Genomic DNA, 25386 nt, shown 5'->3' on the forward strand with positions numbered 1-25386 from the left:
TGCTTTGTAAACATCATTCTTTTAATTACACCAATCTGAGCTTAATGGCTTCTCTGCTCCGTTTCACAGCTGTATGTCCCAGAGAGTTCTGCCCAAGACTGAGGTTAAGAACAGGAGTGAAACCTTTCACAACTTTTCCCTGATTTCAGGGTTGTTATTAAATTCCTCTTTGTTCCCTTATTGCTCTCTGGGCCTTTAATGTGGTTTTTATCTTGTAAGCAGCTTGAAGTGATTGTCTCTGTAACATGCTCTTCAGTCATGTACCCTTCATTATCACTTCTCAGCCAAAGTCTGTTTGATGACTGGCTTTCTATCCATGTTAAAGCCCAGCTGGGCTGTGTACAGAATATTGGCAGCTGTTTCTGTGGCTCTTCTTTTTCAAGTGGGGTTTCAGATGTGTCCTTGTGTCAGCTGGCAGCTCTGTTTCACATGGGCTGGCTGAGCATGTTGCCCTGGTATCTATCTTGCGCAAGAGGAGTCCCTGCTACTGTTTTAAAACGTAGGCAGACAAGGTTCTTGGGTAAATGTGATATCTTTCATCAGACCAGCTTTAGAACATAAGCACCTTTATACTATAGTACAAGAGAGATAAAACAGGGTTGATTGTAGTCTGTTCCATTTAAAAAGGGGCTTCTCTCCTTCCCTCTGTCCCAACAAAGGGTGTAAATAGGCAAAATTACTGAACAGCTGAACACGCAGTTGTGGGGAAACTGCTTCATATGATTTTTAATTGGCAAGTGAAAGTCCATCTCTATACCAAGGAATATAAAAAGAGTCTTGTTGAAGATGTTACTGGAATGGGGGCTCTATAGATGCTGACATGGAACGTAAGAGTAAGTGTGACTAAATAGCTGAAAAGAGTCCGGCACCCAGCAACTACCCTGGTCTCTGCATTACCACTGATTGTTTTGAAGGCCACAATTTGTTTTTTGGTTAATCTCTGGGCAGCTAAACCTCCTTCTGCAAGGCCAGTTGAGTCATGACTAACGGTTTGTCAGCCCCTTGGCACTGCTGAATAGAGCAATCAGCCGTGTCCTCATACAGTTCTGCTTTAGGGAAAGCGCCTGTTTTAAACACCCTATTCTTTTTTTCAGGCCTATTCTGTCTATGATGAAGAGATTGGCTATTGTCAAGGCCAGTCATTTCTTGCTGCTGTGCTGCTTCTGCATGTAAGTTGTTTTGTTTTTTTCCTTTCCTACTTGTTTTAATCCCCAGACAAAAGTAGTGCTTATGTTTCTCCAGAACTAATTTCAAATGAACTCGGGCTTCTGGTGTAGCGAACCGCAGATTTGGTTACTTAACTGCTTAATTGTCAATAATTCTGACATTAGAGGAAAGACGAGCTTGTTCTGTTTCAGTTGTAGTGCAGCCTTGTGGTCGGCGCGCTCTTCTTTTTGGTTCTGCTAGGTTCTCTCCAGCTCCCAACTATCTTAGGGTAAAAACAGATGTTGCCATCCATCACTTTTTTTGCTGCCACAAAAACCGTTTCGGAGGCACAGAGCGACAGCAAATAGACATCCATACTTTGCGTTGTGCCACAGGGTGGCTATGACGAAAGGCAATAATTAAATGTGCCTCTTCATTGCCACATATGACTGCTTTATGGTGGGGGAGCGTGGGCTGCCCGCACTGTCCTGCCACCCCAGTAAGGAGTCCCCTGGGCTTGAGGACCTCAGTCCTGTGCGCCTTGTGAATTCCTGTGCAGGATTGGGCCCCTCAAACTTGGGGAGAGACAATTAGCTGATTTGGCAGCCCTAGCCCTGGGGCCACGTGCTGCATACTGGGCCCCACGGCCGCATGCTGCCCTGGAGTGTCCCAGCTTTCCCTGCTTCCAGAGATGTCCCTGGGATCTCCCTGGCTCATCTTGAGAAACAGGGGAAGTCCAAGTTTCCTGCTTCCAGAGATTCATCCCTGGTAATCTCCGGGAACCTTGGAGATTGCCAGAGGCGATCTCTGCAAAGGAAACACGTCTCCTGTTGTCCCCACAAGTTCAGTGGGCAGGACAACAGGCAATGTGCATTTCAAAGTGGATCATCTGTGCCAGGACATATCGTGGCACAGCTGATCAGCTTCATTGAGCAATGTCTATTTCTAGTCTTAGTTTAATTTAAATGAGTTAACCAAAAGCAGCTTACTTAAGTTTACCTAGGTACAAGTGACACTGGAATTTGAGGGAGGCCGTATACAGGAACTCCCTGCAAAGGCTCCTGTTGGGCATCTCAGACTAAATGTTAAGCTTTTTAGAACAGTTTTTTATTTGTTGACTGAAAGTACACACAGATTTTGCTAGAGCTCTTAGATTCAACAGAGGATGCTTTTGCAGCATGTTGGTAGAATGTGAGCTCATTACATCTTAGTGGCTTGAATATTGCAGTGTCCTCCTTTAGATGCTTTGTGTTTTATGGTTTTAGATGTTAGAGAATAATCAAAGGTGGAAATAGATTTGGATCTTAGAAGATATTAAATGCATGTTTTAGTTGCTAGTTACATTTGTGCTCAGCGTAGTAACTTCCTACTAAACACCTTGGAACCTATGGAAGGTGCTCTCTGCTTCATGCTTACTGTGAATTTAGGTAGAAAGTTTAGAAGTTTACTTCTGGCTGGAAAACACCTGTGAAAATTACACATTTTGGCAGCACCCGGTTATTTTTATCCAGTCTCTTAGGCCTCCTGCTTCTTCATCAGGAGTTTGGTTGGTTGGTTTTTGGTTTTCGGGCTTTTTTTTTGGTACACTGCTAGCAGAAACTGAGCAGAGTTTTGAAGACCAGTAGGATTTTGTGATTCCCCCCCCCGGCAGCTGCGAGCAAGTGCTGCTGCCTTGCAGAACTAAATTTAAAGACATCTGTGCATCTGTCAAACTGGGTTTCAGAGAATTGTTTTCCTAATGTGTTGTGAATCTATGGCAATTATAGAAAGATATTTAAAACTACTCTCTCTAAATAAAAGTCTAATGGGCTGAAAATATCTAACCAGTACTTTTGGTTCTGTGTAATCTGTCAACAGAACCATGTAACTGATGGGGAGAATAATTCTGCAACTATCTTCTAAACCAAACCAGGAATAGATGGTTTATATATATATATATATATATATATATATATATATATTTCCCTTTCCTTTTTTCACCAGTAGTTGAACCAAACTTTTTCTTACTAATAGATGTGTGTGTGTCTCTCTCTTTCTCTTTCTGGTGCTAATTGCCAGCTGTCCATTCTTTAGGCTCCCATTTGAGTAGAGCCTCACAGACCCAAGAACAAACGATTCGTCATTTCTGTAGCACTTATTCTTTACTGATAATTGTTGCTTTTGAGAACCAAGGATGCAAATTGTATTCCAGTGTTTGCTGCTTGTTTTTTCATTTTGGCCCTCTTCAGAGTCAGTCTTTGGAGTGTGACTCCGAGGGGCTGTGATAAGACTTCTAGGCTGTGTTTTCTTGGATGAAATACTGGTGCGCAGTCCCTGTGTAATAAGAGGTAATGTTACAGCAGAGGAAATCTAGTTTCTGCAAGTCCCTCGCTACCAGTACTGGAGCGTTTTTGGAATTTTTTTAGTTTACAGGCTTCACCTGTGGATAATAGAGCACATGTTAGATGTTCTGGCCTTTACATGAAGCAGTGATTGACCTGAGGCATCTGTCTCTGCTGCTGTGGAGAGATCAGAACTGATCTGTGGCACCAAGGAAAGATGTGCGTGTATTGACAAGCCATGATGTTTGTCTTCAGCTGCTGACAGGAGAGGGAGAGGAAAGTGTCTGTCCCAAACCGATGCAGAGACCTGACAAAGCTCAACTCTGGGTAGTAATAACTGACCTGTCTTTGCAACGGTCTGAGCAAATTAACATTTAATAATGGTATTTAAAAAGCAAACTTAAAAAAAAAAAGTTATTGTTCATCATTTTGCAGTAATTCTGCAAAAATATTTGCATCTTACCTGTGGTAGCTGATTATGCTTGGGAAGTGACTGAAGTATATTGAGAAATGATAGAATTTGGGTTTGGTTTTGAAACTGTTGGCCTAATTAGGGATAACAGCAGCAGGATACAGAAATACTGTACAACTCAATGGTTGAAAAGTGTGTTTCTAGTTGGAAATGTCAATTTTGCAGAATTATGGAGGATTTGTCTGACTTCTTAGGCATGAAATACTGTCTCATTTCAGTTGTGATGGCACTTGCTCATATTTTTATCTACTATTAAAAATCTGACCCCATGCATTTTAAAGGGAGTTAGGTGACTAGATCCTTGCGCAGATCTGACTTGGTGTTGTGGGAGTAACAGCAACCCAAAGGAAGGAAATAGAATAATACTTGTTTTAACATGTTGACACGTTTTTGTCCTATCCGACAGATGCCTGAAGAACAGGCTTTTAGTGTTCTGGTCAAAATCATGTTTGACTATGGACTCAGGGAACTTTTCAAACAAAACTTTGAAGACTTGCACTGCAAATTTTACCAGCTGGAGCGCCTCATGCAGGTAAGCACCCTGGTGACCTCTGGGGAAATGGGTCAAGGTTTGCCAAACTGGAGATGCCTTTAATGGCTTGGGAGCCAGATTTTGCTCATGCAGGTGAACAGTTTTCAAACACTAGTATTACACCTGTTGTTGAGGTAGAGGGCAACCAGGCATCAATATGGTTTCAGAGAAGAAACTTCTTTTAGCATAATTATTTCACTTGCTCCTACTAGGATATAGTAGGCCAAACTTACATCTTGTATTGTGCCAGGCTCTCATAGCTCTGAGAACTGTAAGCATGCTGTTCAACTCTGCTTTTAAGCCAAACTTAACACATGTGCTGTTTTTTAGGAGTATATTCCTGACCTCTACAACCACTTTCTGGACATCAGTCTTGAAGCCCACATGTATGCTTCCCAGTGGTTTCTTACCCTTTTCACTGCAAAATTCCCTCTGTACATGGTCTTCCATATTATCGACTTGCTGTTATGTGAGGTACGTCACGTACAACTGTACAGCTTTTACACACTCTCTGTACCAAGTGTAACTACAGTCTGTATTTGATCTGTGAAAGCTGGACAACTGACGCTTCAGATATAACTTCCAATACAAAAATGTAAGCAATGACATAAAAGGCATCTCTGCCTTGTAAGTGTTTTTCAGCATTTTTAAGATGTTACATCATTGGATTATGGGTTTCTTTTTTTAGATTATTACTACTTATTCTTAGAGTACTGTGTGATCTCTATAATTCCATGCATTAGTTACAGGGCACAGAGGGTTGATCTTGTGATATCTTACATAAAGGACTCTTGTTACCATGAATCATGTGATTGTGTTCCTAGATTTTTAGATCTAGCATTTAACAACAACAAAAAAGTTGTCATACCTATATACAACATACAGTTTAAATGTCCTAGAGCACTGACGACTGCTGCTTTTAGTTCTTCCTAATTCTCATGTGGGTATCTTGACAGCCCTGATAACTCTGCCCCCTCAAAAGCTGAACTGTTTCATTCTGCTGCTTAGTGTGTATTTTGAGGCAAAATTATTTTATACTGAGATAATGTATTAGTCCTTAGTCTTTTTTTATATAGCATTGTACTGAGCAGTGTTCTGGCAAATAATATAAACTGAGTCTAAACTATGTATGTCAACATAAGTGAATGGCATACGTTTTGCAGAGCAATGTGCCTGGGGATATTCATTTTTTTTTTTGCTTGCTTTCTGATTGCCAGAAAGCATTGATTTGGATTTTTTTTTTTGGTGCATCTCCCAGATATTTGCATGAAGTAGCAAGGTGCTGCAGCAGTCATGTCATCTAAAGGTTGTGGCACTTGTAAATCTTCTGGTCATTGTGTTGCTCTCCACGTAGTGGCATTGCTCAGGAACCTGCTGCTTGCTTTGCTTACACACCAGTGTAATAAAAAGCAACAGATGGCATCTGCCAAATCAGCGCCGTTTGTTTAGAAACACACACACATGCCCCAAAATTATTAAACAAGTCATATAAAAGGGTTTTATTGTAGTTTTAAAGGAGTAAAACAGGTGACAGTAGTACAGCCAAAACAGGAAAATGCAGCATTCGCATTCTGAGCGTTCCCTTGTGTCCTGGTTGCATTTGTAATGATGCCGTGTTTGGAAGGTGTGTTCCAGTGTTGAGAAGAGGGGGCTATCATAATCAAGCATTTTTTAAGAAAACCTTCACTCTCAGAAATGAAGTGCAACAGGGAAGTTAGCGTGCGATTCCCAAGTCAGTCACCCTTTCTCCATACCGGGTGCTTCCTAAATTTTACTCAGAATTAATTTAATACCAATTTCAGAATCTCACTGTTGCAGCATTTATTCATGTAGTTGCTCTTAGAAGCCATAGCAGCAGATCTGGTCTTAATTTGTTGCTGTTAAAAACAAAATCCAAAGGGATCAAGGATGGAGGAAAAATTCAAGCCCTACCCAGTAGTATCAGTGGAGCTCTGAAAGATATGGATGCAGAAGGGACATGTAGCTGCCAGATCCTCTTGCATTGATCTGTGAGTCCATTTTACATAATCTTGGTGAATAAAAGAGAATCTGTAAATGATCTAGTATTAAGCACTGAAGTAGGGAGGACAACTTGAAATTTGTGTGTGCGTTTAAATCATTGGCCAGAATTTTTCATTGTGCATAATTTAGAAAATGAAAATTTCAACTGTTACTATGTGAAGTCCCTTGAGGAGGCTGCAGGCATTTAGCAGGTTTCAGGGTGGGGAATCTTTCTGATCTTTAATGCTTTTGCCCTTGTCTGACTTTCTTTCCAGCCTCCTGGAAAAATTTATAGTATTTTTTTCATAAGCTGGTATCTGAAAAACTTCTGTGTCCCTTGGGATTAAATATCTCAATGAGCAGCTTTAATGGCAGAGGAAGGGCTTTCCTTTTTGATTCATTTTGATTTGCTTATAGGTCCTAAGCTATTTGTTTTGTCAGAGCAGATCCTAACACCTGGGGAGGATTTAGCAGTTGCCTTTTCATCTCTGGTGTTTGACTTCAAAAGTTTATTTGTTGTAGTAGGAAAAAGGGCAGCCGATGTTGATGTTGTCTCTTCTTTTCTACAAACATGAAATGTTTTATATGCAGGTTATCAGTGGAGTGAGTAATTCAAGGTCAGGCAGAAAACAAGTATCTATTTAAATAAACCAAAGCAATCATTAGTATCTGCATTTTGAATCCAGCCTCTTCAGGAAGTCGGTATATTGAAATGTTAAGCAGCCTTCCCTCTGTGGGCGGAAAAGAACTCGAGTGCCTTGCTGTGTAGACTGCAGATAGTGATGATAGATTTCCATTAGAGATTGGAAATCTTCCCTTTTTGTATCTTATCAGCCAGCTGGTTTGATACTGATAGTGGATAAGAGGAGCTGTTGGTTGGCCCTGAGCACTTTTTTTCATCTTTATCATTGGATGCTAGGATGGTAGCAGTGCTGTTTTGCTACTGAGTTGTGTAGTGATGGAAGAACACAATTCCTGACAGGTAGCCAAATCCATTCTTCAGAAAACATAAAAGGGAAGGGGAGTGCCATGTGGTTTTTCCAGGCACCATGTCAAGTTGGACCTAGTCTGTGAAATGAGGTCTGGTTTCTTGCACACCCTGGCACAACAGGCCTAAAACGCATCGGCAACTTCACCTAAATTAAAAAAAGAAATTTCTCACTGAATTTAATATATTATCTTCACACATTCACTCCCCAGGGGGGCTTACAGGGTTTTGTCCTGAGGTTGTGCCTTTCGTGAGTTGGCAGCAGAAAGCTGTCTTCTCTTCTCCTTTTAGCCTATTTTTCTGGGTGTATTTTAGGCAAGTGAAAGACACTGCACCGCTCATGTGTCCCCTTTAGCCAGGGACTCTCCTGCAGCAGCACAGAATATAGCGTGTGACGTAGCACCGCATTTGCTTAGGATAGTAAGCCAGCTACCTGCCAGCTAATACATTACAGCAGCGTTTGGAGGGTCCTGTGGCTATGTTGCTGGTAACTACTGTTTTGTGTTGTTAAATGCATGGGTCCTACTCTGAGCTCCCCCAGTCCAGGTAGCTAGTTTTCAGAAAATAATCTTTATTTAGTATTACACTGAAAATAAATAAAATGGAAGTTTGGAGCAACTCGTCTCTCCAGCAGACCACAAGTGGTTGGAGGCTCTCTTGATGCACCTCCTGCTGCTCTCTGCATAGTGCTAAGCACCAAGGAGTCGTGTCTTCTTGTGGGTAGGCTTATTCTTTGGGTCTCTGGATCCACTTTTATGCTGGAACAAATAAAAAAACAAAATTGATACGGTGTGGGAAGAAACTTAAGCTTGTAAATATTGATTTGCTTTTTTTTTCTTATTCTGTCTCTTCAGGGTATAAGTGTTATTTTTAATGTTGCACTGGGATTATTAAAAGTGAGTATCCACTTGAATGTTTTTTTCATTTCATATATCATTATGTGCTGCCTTGACAATTAGACTGCCTGTTACAAAAATGTTCTAAATAACCCTTCCTGTGTCTCGCTCATTGCTGACTGGTGTGATTTGCTGCCGGGCTGGGTCACCCGTGGAAAAGATGTTGTAGTGTGCAAGTGAAAATAAAAAATTGTTTGCAAAAAGTTATGAGAGACTTTCCTGGGAGCTTGGCAGAATAGCTGTTGTTTGATCTGTCTCTGGAGTGGTTTCACAGAATCTGCTTTGCAAATATTTTTTGTCTGTATGTTTTTAGACTACCAAGGATGATCTTTTACTGACTGACTTCGAAGGAGCTTTAAAGTTCTTCCGTGTACAGCTGCCCAAGAGGTACCGCTCAGAGGAAAATGCAAAAAAGCTGATGGAGTTGGCATGCAATATGAAGGTAACTGTATGAAGATAGCAAGGAATTCTTCGTGGAAATGTCTTTGTGGGAGGCACACCTAGAACATCACCGTTTATCTATCTGTGCACAGAAGTGATGCTTTGCAGTGAAACAAGTAGAACAAAAAGCCAGTGGTTTTAAAGGTGACTCAATGTGGATATCTTTTTTTTTTTTTTAATTGACTTTTGAGAAATCTGAAGGGGCCTGGATTTTCAGATGATGTGTGCCCAGCACAGGCTGAAAACCAGGCCTCTTTAAGGTATTTAAAGTTGAACAGCCAAAAACTGAGGCACCTCAAAATCACTAATCACTTGCAAAAATCCCAAATGAACCAAGATGAGGAAGTGATCCTGAGGCAGGTATGTTCACAAAGCTATAAACTAGCTTGTGTGAATTCCTTCTCAGCTGTACAGTTTATCCCCAAGATGGTGGCACTCAGGAAAACCACATTAATGTGAAGGTGGTTTTACACTGTAAGCAGGCCAAGTATGCTCTTCACTTCTGCTCTAAAGAAGGTCTCCTCAATAGCGTAATTAAAAAAGGAATAGCAGGCCTATGCATGGAGCTGTCAGCTGGAGCCACCATACTTGCATTGCAGGTAGTTGGAGCTCTTTAATAATGCAGAAGGCTTTGTTTTTCCATGAGCAGCCCGAGGGGGGAGGTTCAGATATCCTTTTTCCTTCTTGGCTTTTCATTTGGGTCTGCTAAGTGCATGCATGAGAGATGCTGGCAACAACCAGTGCGCTGCCATGTACTGTACGGTGTTTCGGCTGCAGAGGCTTCTGAGTGGAAATCTTTCGTAAGTACTTGCTTTTTCCTGTGGTGGTGTCTTAGATTAAGAATGCAATCTGAGGTTACTTTTGGCATGACTAGGAACTGGGGTTGGATTTCTGCCCATGGTTATGGCTTACCCTAATAACACTGCGTTCGTCTGACCACCAGCATTGCCAAAAGTTTGGGAAACACTGAGGGTGGTTAGACTTGCACTTGTGGTCACCAGAGAAAGCACAGATGGGAAATTCTTGAGTATGTACAGGATGATGCACAAAAGCAGGCTCATCTGAGTTGTGGCAGTCGTGGGATGTAGAATAATATTGAGATGGAGCTCAGATTACATTGTCAATTAGCAGGATGCACCATAACACCATGGAAGAGGCTCTGTGTGGCACCATTAGTTCATTTGCATGTGGATCCTAAGTCCTGAAGTTTGAGAAGTACATACAAGCCACGTATTTTTAAGCTCCCTGCAGGAAGGTAATACAGCACCTGGTTGGTCTGTGTAAAAGGTTTTGTGGATGTTAAGAGCCAAGAGAATTCATATAGACACTGTGCAGCTTTTTAAAACTGATTACTTTCATCCTTGCGGCCATGAAGGACCATGTCGGCATCAAAAGGAGGGATGAGGATGGAGCACAAAATCCCTCTGCTGCAGTCCGTGAGGATGGGGCTTGATGACCTGTTAGAAGGCCCTTCTGGCCTAAGCAAGTCTGATTAAACATACCAAAGGCAAAACCATCACTTAAAACTGGTCAATGCCATGGAACAAACCTGAGATGCCCGTTTTAATTAACACTTAAACATAGGTGCTTGCTTGAACTTTTTTGGCAATAATATACATATCCTCCACTGCAAATGATATTGTGTCCCCTCCTCTTTGTTGATGGACATGCCCATAAATATGGTGCCTTTCTTTTACGTATTGAACCTCTTGATTTAATATTTCCTATTTCATATCTACATGATGTAATGCTTCTGAGATCCATTACTCATTTCAACTGTGTGAGGTACACAATCGTTTCAGGGAAGCATTGTCCACCAGGTCCCATGACTTAAATATCCTCTACATAAAGTAGATTTAGCCTTTGACATTGAAGATATTCCTGGCAGTTAGTGATGCTGAAGATTTGTATTAATTTGAAGCTGGAAGTTAGAAGCTTCTCTAATCAAATCCAACTTTAAATTGACATGTTAGAAGGGACCCCTAAACTAGAATTGCAGACTAATTCTCTTCTATAATTTCCCCTGTATAGATGTGATCCATTAGTTCTGAAATGGACGCTATGGTCAGATATAACTTCAAACTATTTTAAAAGGGATTTGGGGGAAGGGTACTGGGGACTTTTACCACTCAGGAACTTGTACCAGTTGAGTCGATGTAATTATTTTGTCTGTCAGTCTACAGGTGTAATGGGGCTAAACCGCTGAAACTTGAAACCTGAATTAAACAGATTTAAAATCCTGCAGCTTAGCTTCCTCTTGGAGTGGGATAAAGCAGACAGAGGTGGTGGTTGCAGTAGATCCTCTGGGACCGTCAGTAACTGCACTTTGAACTGTTTGTCCACACCTGGAGCTGTATTTTATTTTAGAAGGAAACCGACTTGGCAGTTTCAGGAGTTTGAAGTTCTTTCGCGAATCCAATCCCTTTGTGTTGAGATGCAGTTTTCTGGTACTTGTAGCCTAGCTAAAGGAGCTCTGTGTGCATTGATGGCTGCACATGCCATGTCGTGAGCGCACAGGCATTAACTGGCACCTTGTTTGCTCCAAATCCACCCACTGCACAGACCTCAAAATGGCAGTTGGCTGGTTTATGCTCTGTTCTGTCCTGAGACCTGTGTCTGGGGAGACGGGGCAATGAGCAGGATGCCAGCGAGCCTGCCTTGGCTCGTCCAGTCATTAAACATTCAGTACAGTATCTGCATTAAATATGCATGGGGCTAAGACAAATGCGTAACCCTTGCACTGCCAGCAGCGTTTGCCCATGTCTTCCCTGAGCTCGTCAGAGTTAGCACCGTGTTCAGTTTCCCTGCCTGCTCCTGCCAAGGTTCCCTGAGCATGTCCAGTGCCGCGTGAAGTCTCGTGGCCCAGAAAAACGCTCTCTGGAGGGTTGCGCACCATTTTCCCAGTGTTTGTGTCGGAAGGGTTAAATGGAAAGCTGCAGGGAGAATGCAAGCTGTGCCACCGCCACTGAACTCGGCACCAGTGCCGAGCCCTTGCGGCTCTCCCTCCAGCCTGGTTCCTTGAATAGGAATGTGGCACATAATTGGCGTGACCTCTAGTATGAAGCCGTTTGCTGTCAAGACAATCTTGGGCTTTTTACTTGGAAACATTTTTGTACAGAGAAGGGCTGGATGTCCAACTGAATCATTTATAGGAAGGGAAAAGTAGACTGGCTGAGGCATTGTGATTACAGCAGCCTTCTGCTGAAAAGGAGGTCAGCAAGTGATGGGTACGGAAGTGATGTGTTCTTTAGGTCGTCATTGCAGTCGCATGTAAAAGAGCCACCGCTACCCCTGTGTCCCTGGAACAACTGAACTGGGACTCGGAGCTCTGCCTCCTCCTGGTCTCATGAAGCCAAACCCTAAGGCTCTAGCTGCCATTCCTGTACATCCATCCTTCTGGGGCTTGCGTGAATTTTTAGTGGCGAGTTTAGCAAAGTCTTCCCTTGACCTGCCAGCTAGTTATGTATAGTGGCAAGAGTGGTTCTGATGCATGCAGAAGGCTCGTGAATGGAAATGTGTCGATGTGCACTGGCTTCCCTTCTCTTTAGGCTGCTGGATATTTCACCGCTCGGTGGTGAGCATTCTCAATAGGCTGAGATTTTTCAGATGTGAAAGTCACCCATGTTCCAGGGCAGAGAAGCAAACCGCTTAAGAAGAGTTTAGCCCCATTCTGAACAGAGGCTTGTTATGCTACAGATCACCTTCAGTTGTTTAGTAAGATTGTTTACCCAGATTTTTTTTTCCTGGTTTAACTCCTGTAATTTCATCTGCAGGGAACGCAGAGACTAGGGAAAAATTTCAATTGAAATCTGGTTAAAACATTTCTGTATGAATCTCGCTAGGGGGAGCCTAGATCCTACTTTTCCGTAGTTCTTCCATTTCAGGCAAGATTGTTAATGATAGAGGAGACATTAGAACCAAAACGGATTTCCTATGTCCGTCTTGCTCGTTTGCAAAATAACATTCGTCTGTTAACCATTAATATTGTTGGGCAAGAAATGTCTCTTTTTTTATTAGCCATTTCTGTTTCTCATTTCTTTGGCTTGTTAAAGCCATAGTAACACTCTCAGCAACTTCTAGCCCTTGGAAACCCAATTTAAATCAGCAGGAGGTCAAGTCTGGTCTTGGCGTAGTCTGTACTGGTAAGCCATTACAGTATTTAGCAACCTCAGCACAAGGAGAGATCCAAGTGAGACAGCTGATGGATTCTCTTTAAAAGCTTTTCTGTGTATCCTTTCACTGTGGCACCTAAACACCCACATCCATTTGAACTCATCAGTGCTTCTGGGAAGCAAGGGTGACTCTTGGCCCTGTTTACACATTGGATAACTGGGGCGCCAATAGATGGATTTGCCCAGGGTCTATAATTTCCTAATTGCAAGACATTAACTACAGGCTACTGGGTCATGTATTTTCCTTGGTCCTTCCAGGGTGTAGAAATTTGACTGAGATGCACAGGTAGCTTTGGGACTTGGAGGTCTTATATGTCAGGTTTGAACTGTGCTAGCAGAGCTAGGTGGCCAAACTTGTACAAGCCTGTTCCTGCATTAGCAGCTTTATGAAAGCGCATCTGACACAAAAAAAAAGAAGCTGTAGAGGCAGGCTTTAAGACATTAATCTCATCAAATAAGCATCTCTGCCTCAAGGAAGAGAGAGTTGAAGTGGATAATTGATTATATAAATAGGGTAAGTTCTTTGGCCAGGTCTAGTGCTTTGATTCTCAGAGTAGATGGGAAACACCTCGTGAGCTTTGCAGAAGTTGTAGGTACCTGTGTCTTGTATGTGAAAAGTGTATTCTTTTCCTTGAAAGGAACTGTTGTCATGAACTAATGTGCTGCTTCTAATTCAGATCAGCCAGAAGAAGCTGAAGAAATATGAAAAAGAATATCATACCATGAGGGAGCAACAAGCACAACAGGAAGATCCTATAGAGAGGTTTGAGGTAATGCCCATCTGGTCACTCTTGGTGTCATGCATGGTTTCTGCTTTGACCTGCTCTTTCATGCCCTGAAAATATTTTGATTTAACTTATTATCTGTCTGTTTCCTGGGAGCTCCAGCTTTGCTCCAGCTTCTCACTTCTGGTTATGACAGAGTGGTTTTGTTTAAGGAAATGCAGTTTCATGAAGTCCCCAGTTCCTTCGTCTCTGTACACCCCTCATTTCACTATACACTGCTTATTAAACTGCATGCAGATTTCATTACAAACCAAGGAGGGAAGCATTTGGTAAGCACATGATGTACCCCACGCCCCTGCTCTTCAAAAGCTTTGTGACTCAGTGAGCTTCCTTGTACCACTGTCCCAGGGTTAATTTTTTTACTACTTTATTTTATATTTACAATATGGTTAACTGTTTGTTGCCACAATTGTGCACTCACAGAGAACTGTAAGGGTAGGTGTTTGAGCAGGGAGGAACACGAGGAGTGGTGTTCACTCTCCTCTAAACCTGTTAAGATAATTTTTTTTGTGAACTCTGGCTTTTTGTTTCCCACAGCGAGAGAACCGGCGTCTGCAAGAAGCAAACATGAGGCTTGAGCAAGAAAATGATGATCTTGCACATGAACTGGTCACCAGCAAGATCGCACTTCGAAAGGACTTGGATAATGTAAGACATTTCTGTGCACTGGGGTAGAAATAATACTCAGACTTAATTTCAACCTATTCATCTTGTTTAAATCCTTTAACTTTTCACTGAAGGGGTCTGTAGATAGATCATGTCTTGCCTTTTCCATTAACAGGATTGATAAGCCTTACATTCTTACTGTACCGTGAGGTATTTTCCCATTTATCTTTTGCCTCCAACCCTCTGCCTGTGTGTTCATATCTGAACCTGTCCTACCTGGGCCTGTGATCCTGTCAGGTGCCCCAAGTCAGGCGGGAGCAGGCTTAGGCATCAGCCGGATTAGGTTTCTTTACGGGGTATTCATCCTGCTGCAGAAGGTGGTTCTGTGGACTGAGTTGGGGGAATCTTTCCTCTGTGTCACTTCCATATCAGCTATGATACCAGGCAGTGCTGTGCTCACAATGGTCCCTTAAAACGAAACACGGATCTCCAAAAGAGACCACAATAATCTGAGGAAGAAAATCAGTCTTGGCCTCTCCATCCTGCGTGGGTACTTGCATTCTAACTTCTGAAATTGTCCTGACACTTGCGAGCGGCAGTCTTGTTTCCTGCTTTAGATACTGGGTGGACAGTTGCTGCAGCAGGTTGGCTCCTGCTTGGGCCACACCAGCAACCTGTAGAAGGGTCCCTATGTTTATTGACTTGCAAAGCTCGCATGCCTCGTGCAGGATGCAGGTACTTCTTTAGAGCTGTTGCCCTAGCAGTTCGAAACAGAAAGTGTAGCTGGAACGTAGAGCACCCACTTCCTGACTCGTGTAGTGATAATGTGGATCCTGTGATTTTTCCTGTAGCTATTTAATTTGTGTATGCGGGCAGATTTTTTTGAAGCGTCCAAATGACTTGAGAGCCTGCATCCCTTTGACTTCTCAGAGGACTTGGGTACTCTTGACAATGTCCACTTGTGTTATTTTCCGCTCACTCTAGTTATCCATGTGGACTGAATTTCTTGTCTCAGCCCCTTCCTGCACCCGCCCTCTGCTTTTTTTGGCAGTCGCGTAGGTCATTTCCTATATCAAATGCTTTCTAAAGGGAAATGCACTGGAGGGTACGTTCTTGTACTGATCAAGTATTTACATGCATGTTAAGATGAAAGAATATCCCTGAAGCAAAAGTTTTTATGTCTTCAAAGATTTACTATGGAGCAACAGTTTTATAAGACTTTACAGCAGGTGCATTAGTTCTGTTTGTATTGCACAAGTCTTTCCTTGCTGTCTCTTGCCTAGCTTTGGAGACGCACATCTGGGGAGTCTTAGTAGGGAGTGCTTTTGTGCAGGATACACAAGGGGTTGAAAGATTGGCTTTGGCAGTACACGTGAAAGGACAAAGTGAGCTTACCCAACCCACTTGGGGGTGCATGGGAAAGAGCTCAAGTGCTGGGTGTCAGGCTCTTCTCATTCTAAACCAGCATGCACGCACTTCTGAAATCTCAGAGGAAGCTGGCTCTGGGGAACCGTAGAAACAAGAATTTGACAGGCTTTAAAATATTCCAGTCCACCTGCATAAGAGAAAAGGCATTCCCACTGCCTTCTGCAAACTTTCTGCAGGAAAAATACTGAAAGTTCGTAGGGGTTTTTTTATGCTAATGGAGGAACCTTTGCTGCCTTTGAGGTTCACCCTGTGGTTTCCGGGATTTATGCTATCCACAGCTTGTTAGTATTAAAATCTCCTATGAATTAATAAGGAGAGTATGTTCTATTACCACGCTGTTCCATTGAAGGACTTCACAAAGCAGCCATAGGTTCACTTCCTACTACCCCTCCTCCTTTCATTTCATTAAAGAGACATCCTAGAGGGATGTGAGGACACCCAGTAGTTCTGCTCAAAGGGTGGACCCTGGACTGAACTGCACTGAAGGAATCCCTCCTGTTGCATTTTATATCCATTGGTAGCTGTTTATAACTCTCATGTGAGTTTGAGCTTCAAAAGGCTGGGTATGAAATTGAATTGGATCCAACCTTTGAAACAGCCTGTCATCTCCAAAGATGGTGTAATTAAATTGATGAGATTTTCCTTCAGTGGGCATATGTGGTTTGACCCTTAGACTCTAAGAAACTGTGTTTATATCCTTAAAACTGGGCCCTAAGATCACCCTCCATTTCAAACTGGCAAGCTATCCTGGATGAAGAGAGCTAAAGAATATCATACAACTTGCTGTGCCCTGCTACCTTCCCAGCCGTGAAGCCCAAGGGATTGAGAGAGACCCCTTAGCTTCCTTTGCCCCTCTCCAGAAACTCAACTTTGTATTGATAACTGTGCGTGCATACTCCATACATTCATCCTCATGCTTATTGTTCCTGTATTTTTGTGAAGGTGTTTTCATTTTAATTTGCTCCTTCATCAGTATATGTGGATTGGTCTTCATACATTTTGAAACAGTAACAAAGTCTTCAGAGAAATAAAGTTTTGCTGTTTCTGATGTTTCTAAAGCTTAACAGTGGATAGTTGAGAAGAGAAGAGTGGGCACTCTTGTGACAATCTTCAGGTTAATGGGAAGGTTGTGCAGCAAGCACAGAGTTTCCAGGTGAACTGCTTTTCCCAAAGCTGTTCGGAGTACCAAAAACAACAGCAAATTTGTTCTTGTGATGCCTTGCATGGAAACTCCTGCCACTGGGAAAGGTAATGAGATAGAAGAGTGTGAAATAAGGCCAGGGGCTGGGCAGGCTTCCACTGGAGTCTGCACCTTTGCATGTCAAACAGGAGAGACACAAAGGCACTTACTATTCTTTAGTAGTGGGGACAGCCTTTCTTGATGCATTGCTTCACTTGTGTATTGCAGGCGGAAGAGAAGGCAGATGCATTGAATAAGGAATTGCTTATGACCAAACAGAAGTTAATCGATGCAGAAGAAGAGAAACGGCGACTAGAGGATGAGTCTGCTCAGGTTACAGCCATTTCTGACACTTTTCATGTTTTGCTGAGTGTAGAAATTCAGAAAATACAATGTTTGTGGGAAGGGCTTGTTGATCCAAGTCAGGCTTTGGCTGCTTCCAGCACAGCAGAGCTTGCTGTTTCTTTGTGAACTACAGAAAGCAGCAGTTAGTCGCAGGTTAAATGAGAGCCTGGATGCAGTGTGTGTGTTAGGAGCAGAGAGATGCACCATGGACAAACTGTCACCTTCAACCCCAGTTAAATCTTCCCTCCAACCCACCATGTGTTCCTGATTGCTGGTGTTACCAGTCTCAAACCAGTATCACAGATCCTTCGCCACCACCACTTAGGCTGGATGAGACCTTTGCTCCTTACAGAAAGGCAGGCCATGTTTAATGTTAAGTGAGAGAGAAGGAGGAATGGGCATGATTAGCTTCCTGCAAGTGCCCCCTGATTGATTATTGCTGAGATAGTATAACTATAGAGATGTTTCCTCTTTTGTACCGCAGCTGAAGGAGATGTGTCGTAGGGAACTAGACAAGGCAGAGTCAGAGATTAAGAAGAACAGCTCTATTATTGGCGACTACAAGCAGGTAAGCTCAGCTCAATGAGGGTGCCAGTTGCTTTCAAATAGCAGGGGATTCTCTGGCTTTTAGGATTTATTTCCCAGAAATCTGCACATAAAGTGTGATCTCTGCCATGCATCTGCTGGGACTTAGGAGTTATGTTAAGTCAGGAAAGCTGTAGCTGGTTTTGTACTTTCTTTTTGGAGATGCTTGACAGGTTTGGCCTGTTCTGTTCAGCTCTGACTTTACAGGTGGTATTGGCTCTATTGCAAAAAGTATTTTTTTTTTTTATTGGACTGTGCTCCTTCCATCTTCGAGTCTAGCTGCTCACTTGGCTCCACAGGTGTTTTTTTTCTTCCCATCTTCCCTCTTCCCTCCAAAACATGCCAGGACTTGGTGATGATAAAAGAAGGTTATTCCCTTGCTGCAGTCTCCTAATGTTCTTTTTGAAATTATTTTGCTTTAATTCACCCTCCTGAGTTGTAAGCTGTCAGGAGAGCAAGTATGTTGCTCTGTATAGTGGGAATGTGGCCTCAAGACATTTTAGGGCTGCACCAGCAAGTCTCAGGGATACATATTGCCTACCACACCCATGGTCACAGTCATCTCCTTTATTCCCAAGGCAGTAAAAGGGCTTTGCTCCCCCCACAACCCTTTCCTGATTCCTCTGGTGAGGCTAAACTGTTAACATTTTATGTTTAAATTGTGCCATTTGCTACAGCTGTAGAGACTTGCATGTAACTTCATGGATTTCTGCACCTATGTACAGAAATTGTGGGGGGGGGAGTTCAGTCATCAAAGATCCAGTCGTAATATCTAAATTCAAAGCCCAAGCTGCTGCAGAAACCTTAAGTCTGAATTCCACAACTTCCAGAGCTCTTAAAACTTCCAGTTGAATGTTGCTGTGGCATTGGTTTTTGCTTTTAATATTTTATTTAGAGAAAAGCTTTTGCTTTTATCAATGATTTGTAACAGAATTTTGCTTTGTCAGATTTGTTCCCAGCTGAGCGAGCGACTGGAGAAGCAACAAACAGCAAATAAAGTTGAAATTGAGAAAATCCGGGTAAGAGACCAGGTTACCAAAATGTTCATAGTTTCATAGTTGGTAGGGTCAGAAGGGACCTGACCAGATCATCAAGTCCAACCCCCTGCCGTGGGCAGGAAAGGATTCTGTAGTCAAATGACCTCGGCTAGGTGATTGTCTAGTTTCCTTTTTAAGACCCCCAGGGTAGGAGCCAGCACCACTTCTCTCGGAAGTTGGTTCCAGCTCCTAGCCGCCCTGACTGTGAAGTAGCGCCTCCTGATGTCTAGTCTGAATCTACTCTCAGTCAATTTATGGCCGTTATTCCTTGTTACTCCCGGTAGTGCTCGGGGGAACAGGGACTCTCCCATTGCCTGCTGGTCCCCCTTGGCCAGTTTATAGGCAGCCACCAGATCCCCTAAACTTTCTTTTGTGGAGGCTGAACAGGTTCAGGTCCCGTAGCCAATTTTCACTGTTTAAGACTCATCACCCAGCAAAACTCTGCATTTTTGATCTTTTAAATCTGTTTTAAGTAATTTGCTAATAAGCTTCGCTTGTACCATGCCTGACTTAGGTGCTTTTTGTTCCCAAATCTTCCTCCCAACAGCCCTAAGCAGTTAGAGCCAGGTCTTCTACCCTGAATGGCCTAGGGCAGCCTATAGACTCCAGGCCATGGTGGAAATGGGGATCTGAGGGTGACAAGCTGTTTGCCTGCTGTTTGACCCCACTTGCCTGCAGTAGCAGAAGGAGCCTCTTAAGTTTTTACTGGGTCCCTGAGGCTCTCCTGGTCTCCTTGCATGGGGGCAGAGGCATAAAATCGCTCTGATGCTTTTGCTCAATAGAAGTGCTCATGGCTGGATGTTTTCGGCTTTAGCAAAAAGTGGATGACTGCGAGCACTGCCGAGAGTTCTTCAATAAGGAAGGGCGTGTGAAGGTCTCCAGTTCTGCCAAGGAGGGTTCCGATGAGGACACGGATGAGGAGAAGGAGACACTGAAAAACCAGCTGAGGGAAATGGAGCTTGAGCTGGCCCAAACCAAACTGCAGCTGGTAGAAGCAGAATGTAAAATACAGGTAACATCTGGAGGCTTATTATGGACCCAACAGTGTTGTTTTGAGGCACGAGAGTGGTGGGGTAGCCTCTTGCTTGCCATTGCTCTTGATTGCTTGGGTCCATGTGCTCTAAGAGGCTGCTGCCTGCAAGCAGCCTCCTGGAGCTTGAGTGCGATGCTGAAGGAACATCTCCAGTTCGTGTGTGGTGGCCAGAGCTTGGAGAGGTTGGTTGTCACTTGGACAGTGCACCAGCCGGTCTAACAGTCTCACAGCTTAGTGAAACATGCCCATGACAGGTAGCAATGCAGTACATCAGTTATTCTCCTGGTGGTCTGTACAAAAAAGTAGTCTTGCAGCCCCTGTATTTATACGTGAAGGACTCTCATTTCGTACCAGTGTTTCTCTCTCTCTCTCGAGATGTCCATTTCTGTTTGATTCTTTTGCCAAGTTTGCACATCTGCATCTTCAGTTCTTTTTATTTCTGCCTCCTTACTAGCTCTTACTTTTTACATTTATTTCTAAAATCATCCAGCCACTGTTTTTGCTACTCCCTTCTTTGGGTCAGCTGCTTTGCTCATTAATGTGTGTTTATTTTTTTACCTTTCTTATCAGGTCACTCAGCGGTCAGCGTGGCCTTCTTTTCCCAAGCTCCTTTTCGGAGCCTTACCATAACTGTTGCCTAGCCTAGCCGGAAGTCCCAGAAATGGGACTGTTTTATATCCTGGGTTGTTTTTTGTTTTGTTTTTAAAGTGCTTTGAGTAGAGAGATCAGAGCAGACTATGTTGGCTGGAACAGGAATTTGCCATTTCCTGCATTTTACCAAATATTTGGTTTGGAAAACATAGCATTTGCAGAATAGAATAATTAAAATCATGTGAAGCCCTGGTACTGGCCTCCACAGCATCCAGACCTCTGTCTAGCTCCAATTTAGTACTTACTGGCTAATCTTCTTCGAGTGCCTGCATGGAAAAAATAAACCCCATGCTTTCTATTTTAGCCCTGGCAAAGCAGCAAATCACATTTTCCTTTCTTTCACAATAGTTTTGTGAACACAAACAACACGTGACAGAAACGAGTCACATTTTTTAATGTAAGGCTGGAAGGCACTCAAATGCTGTGGTATGAGAACAATACAGTGTCTTGAACAGACCACTCTGCACTGGTTTACTACCTCCACGCAGACTGGAGTAGCAGTACAGCTGCCCCATGTAAACTGTAGCATGTGCTGGAGCTCCCAACAGGAAGCTGATCAAGTTAAACCTTAAAGGATGAAGGAAGTAAAACAGGCCATTAATATACACCCAGTTGGGTAGGGAAGGAGGGAGTTACTTCTTGTTTCTGTTTTTAATTGGAAATTGCTAAAGGCTAAGGTTGAAGTTTGGAGAGTACTCTTCTTATCCTCCTGTTGTGGGTTTGTGATGGAAATAGGAGAGCTGCCACATCCCACCCATCCAAGGCAGTAATAGTTTTCTTCAATCTCTTCTCCAGTTCTCTGTCCAGTTAGGTTTCTCTTGTGCTGAGGAAGGACGCTTTTGCTGCATCCCTGGGCAGTGTGGTCTCTAGCTTAACAAGGAGGGACTTCTGGATATCGGGCCTAAATTTTCCTCTGCTCATCTAACCCAAATTGCTTCCTTGCATTTACACTTTGCCAGTACTTGTCATCTCTGCACACCCTCCAGTTGCAGCTTGGCCAGTGCATAACATGCTGAGTTCTTAATTTCTTGCTTGCTAAGTGTGCGTGTGGGACTGATTAAAATGAAAGAGGTGGGTGTTATGTTTGGGCGCACTGATCAGGGAATGTAGGCTTTTCTTTTTCATCTACTAATTAAAGTATATTCTTGGCCAAAAGTTAGCAGGGAAAAATCCAGTTCCTCGAAACCCCTTGTTCACCTTCAGTCTGTATGGAATTGCAGGATGGAGGTAGCTGCGTGGTAATGACGCAAGCTTTGTGCACACAGAATGAAAATGTGCTTGCTGGACTTAGAAGGGCTCTTCAGCAGCTATAAAATTGTCAGCAGGTCACAGGGGTGTTGTTTGGGTCCTCTGAGCCGTACTGAAACAGTTTTGTGCTGTACATGTGTATGTCACAGCTGCTTTCTGTTGACTGTTCCCTTTGCAGGATTTGGAGCACCATTTGGGCCTGGCACTGAATGAGGTTCAGGCTGCAAAGAAGACTTGGTTCAACCGAACATTAAGTTCTATAAAAACAGTGACTGGAGTCCAAGGAAAAGAGACTTGTTGAAAAGCAAAACTCCGTCAAACACATCTTCTTAACACAACACCTTTTGTTGCCTTCCTTGGCCAGATGTTTAATTCTGTGACATGTGAGAGGACCAGAATGTACATAAAATAGAAACACAGCATGTCAGGATTTCAATAGGTCAGTGATAAAGTGGATGGAAACACAAAGGCTTTATTGCTAGACACGGGATCTTCATACTACTGATATTTAACAGGTGATGTAGCTAGATTGAAGCTCTTCAGAGAAACACTCCATTCTGCGGTCTGGCTGGAGGCTTTTCACAAACTAGGTACGAGAACTTACCAAACCCTAATTGTTAAGTTTACATACGATAGGTTTTTTTACAGTTATAACCTTTTTTAATATTTTATTTAAAAGGAAAAAGTGTCACTAACAAAGCAAATAATGACTCTTAGCAAGAACTATATCAGTGCCAGAAAGTAGTCCCCAGAGCTAGGATTTGGAGAGCAGGAGGTGACATGCTTTACGAAGTGGGGTGGTCTCAGCGCTCCTGTCGGAGCAAGCCCATTTTGGTTTAACATGCGCGCATCATCCATCTCGTGGTGTCTTGCCATTTCTTTCTGAATTACTACTCAATTCTATGCAACTGGGCTTTTTTAGCCTGGGCTGCCAACCAGATTCAAGCCCGAGGTTGGGAGACTTGTCAGAGTGCTAGACGAGAAAATCAGAATGCTTGACAAATTCCGTTTTACTTCTGTGTCATATTGTTTGAGCCGCGCTCATCAACAGCGTTTCAATCCCAGCACCAGGACTGCTAATACGAGCTAATCATGTGGATGTTTTGATGTTTAATTATGTCCTTCTGTTCACTTTTGTCTGTTTTTTTCGTTTTTGTTTTTAACCCGGCTGTAGCAGGCCTTCTGTGAAGTTCTGTAAGGGCTTCCAGAATTAGTTTTGCACATATGTATGAATGGGACAAAGAGACAATAAACTGAGGTATATTTGAGAGGCAAAAATCACTGCGTGAGTGTAGCTGCAAACATCCATAGCTGTGTGTCCTAACTGGCTTTTCTGGTAACATGTACAGAGGTTCTGTAGGTCATTTTTTCCATGCTCAATGCAGTTGCACTAATCGGTGCTAAACTTACTTGGATTTCTCATCTTTTGGATTGTCCTGAAGTTCTCACCAGAAAGCTGTAGAATGGAGTTTTGCACCTTGTAATATTTTTAATTTATAATGGTTTGTGTTATGCTGAAGTATCTATTGCATCAGTGGATAAATTTTGTGTGCAGTGTGAGTATAAGCTGGTAACAATAAGAGGCACTGGTTTGTATATAAAGATATTTGGTTTATTTTGTATTTCTACCTTTTTCTTGTTAACTGTACTAACGCTAGCTAATGTACTCTGTGACTACAGGATATAACATGCTATGTCCAAGCTTTTTTCCTTAATTGCATACATTATCTTTATTGTTTAATACCAAAAAAACCCAACAACTGTAACTCCATCAATATTAGACACGTGGACATTGTGGTAGCATAGTTGCAGTGTGTATACTTTATGAATTGAAATATAAACTAGTAAAATTGTATTCCTATTCTGTTGTTTCATTTCATTTCAACAGTGAATTAAGTATTTTGCAATAAAAAAAAACAGCTGTTTTTAAAACAAAAGGTTTAGCATCTGCAAACCTCTCCTGTGGCCAGAATCATAAGTAAAGGGGGATTGTAAAAGAGAGACTGTTCTTAGGGTTGCCAAAAATCCTCCATGCCTCAAAATGTGATTGTACTCTGCAAAGTGACTCTGTAAGAATGGCCTTGTTCGATCTCTTTGCTCGTGGCTCAGTGTTTTTTCACATCAGATATGGTTAGTTTACAAGTAAGAACGTTTTCTCTGCAGCCTGCCATTATTCCACCTGCATCTGAGAAACAGCCTGGGGTTCTCTCGGGTTGGTTAAGTTGTACCTGTTAGCACGACTTCCACATGCCAAATTCTACTTGCACAATCTTCACTAGGGGTGCCCATTCATAACGGGACAAAATCCAGCTGGACAACTGGCCGGTTGCATGCATGAGGTCTCGGAACAGTTCAGGGCTTCCTACCTATGTGTGTTGCAGGGATAAGGGAGATTATGTATTGAAATGGGTATGGGCAACTGAAAGCAAACCTGCTCCAGAAAGGTATTAGTACATAGCTGCTTCCCGTGACCATCACTGTGCTTTAAGACAAGAGCATCGTAAGGTTGCCTATATAGTATTTTTGCTTTGTCTTTCACAGAGTTGCCTCCCCGGATGAGCTCAGCTGGACTAGATTAAATACTAAATATGAGGAGGAGGCAGGCGTTTTAAGATGTGGAGACTAGATACACACAAACGAAAGGCAGCGTGAACAAGCAAGCCGAAGAAGAAACAATTTGGTGTGTATTAGTTAGAGCTACTATAATAGAAAGGACTTGACTGACCTGCCATGGTAAAAGCAGTGGGCGCAGTTGCTGGTCGCTGTCCCTTTTATGGTGCTAATGCAATGGCTAATTATGGGCTGAGGTAGGAGTCATGCCCCCCTCCCGCCCCCACCAGACTGTCCACCTCAGCTGCCCTTGTGCACTGAACGCAGAATCACTGCAGTTCTCTTGCTGAAACCTTTTGTGCTCCAGACACGAGTCCCTAAGTTACATTTGCAGTGTGGGACCTCTAGATCACTGGTTTTGCAGTCAGAATGATTTTTATGGCAAGACTTTTGGTACCTAACTACTGAGGGTTTGCGTGGTGAACCTCCAGAACTTGCACTTCAGTTTGACAGGTCTTCAGGTTTCTCCTCCAGGCCTCCTGACACACTGTTCTTTTTTCAATAGCCACCTGCCAACATTTTCCTATATCATTTTTTTTCCCCCCACTTCCTTTTCAGCTGTCCTTGCTGTCTGGGGTGCTGATGTAAAGTTCTCACTGTGGGGAGGATTTTATTCCATCTGTTCAGCAGCTTAACTTCTCTAAAATGTATAACAACCCGAACAAAGTATGGCACACATGCATATGCAAACACTCTTTGCTTTTTATTGTAAATGGTATCCTGCCTCATAGTCAGATTTTCTTTCTCTAGTGCCTTGAGAAGCCAGACGTCTGCATATAGCTCTCAAAATGGAGCTGGCATTCAAAGCTCACCATAGAGATTTTCCTGTATTCAGCCCATGAGAGGCCAAGGGGCAAATAAGGGTACTTTTGAGTAGGGTGGTATGGCTAGGTTCCTGGTGAGAGAGCA

General features: G+C 42.9%; 1 protein-coding gene across 7 annotated transcripts in view; it reads left to right on the plus strand.

Moving 5' to 3' along the window:
• RABGAP1 (RAB GTPase activating protein 1) overlaps positions 1-24625 on the plus strand; it is a 92779-nt gene extending 68154 nt beyond the window's left edge. For 3 of the 7 annotated variants that reach the window (XM_006016900.3, XM_025194178.1, XM_025194162.1), the window contains 12 exons: positions 1095-1169; positions 4346-4471; positions 4802-4945; positions 8315-8356; positions 8670-8798; positions 13647-13739; positions 14292-14402; positions 17197-17301; positions 17798-17881; positions 18846-18917; positions 19750-19947; positions 22046-23728. In XM_006016900.3, the coding sequence (XP_006016962.1) occupies positions 1095-1169; positions 4346-4471; positions 4802-4945; positions 8315-8356; positions 8670-8798; positions 13647-13739; positions 14292-14402; positions 17197-17301; positions 17798-17881; positions 18846-18917; positions 19750-19947; positions 22046-22168 (1302 nt within the window). In that variant the 3' untranslated portion in view covers positions 22169-23728. Of the gene's footprint in view, positions 1-1094; positions 1170-4345; positions 4472-4801; positions 4946-8314; positions 8357-8669; positions 8799-13646; positions 13740-14291; positions 14403-17196; positions 17302-17797; positions 17882-18845; positions 18918-19749; positions 19948-22045; positions 23729-24408 lie in introns of those variants that run through there. The other 4 variants (XR_003092178.1, XM_006016901.3, XM_025194170.1 and 1 more) reach the window with 4 other exon arrangements.
• The last annotated feature ends 761 nt before the right edge of the window (positions 24626-25386 follow it).

This window comes from Alligator sinensis, unplaced genomic scaffold (assembly GCF_000455745.1).
Source record: "Alligator sinensis unplaced genomic scaffold, ASM45574v1 scaffold611_2, whole genome shotgun sequence".
In the NCBI taxonomy this organism is placed as follows: Eukaryota; Metazoa; Chordata; order Crocodylia; family Alligatoridae; genus Alligator; species Alligator sinensis.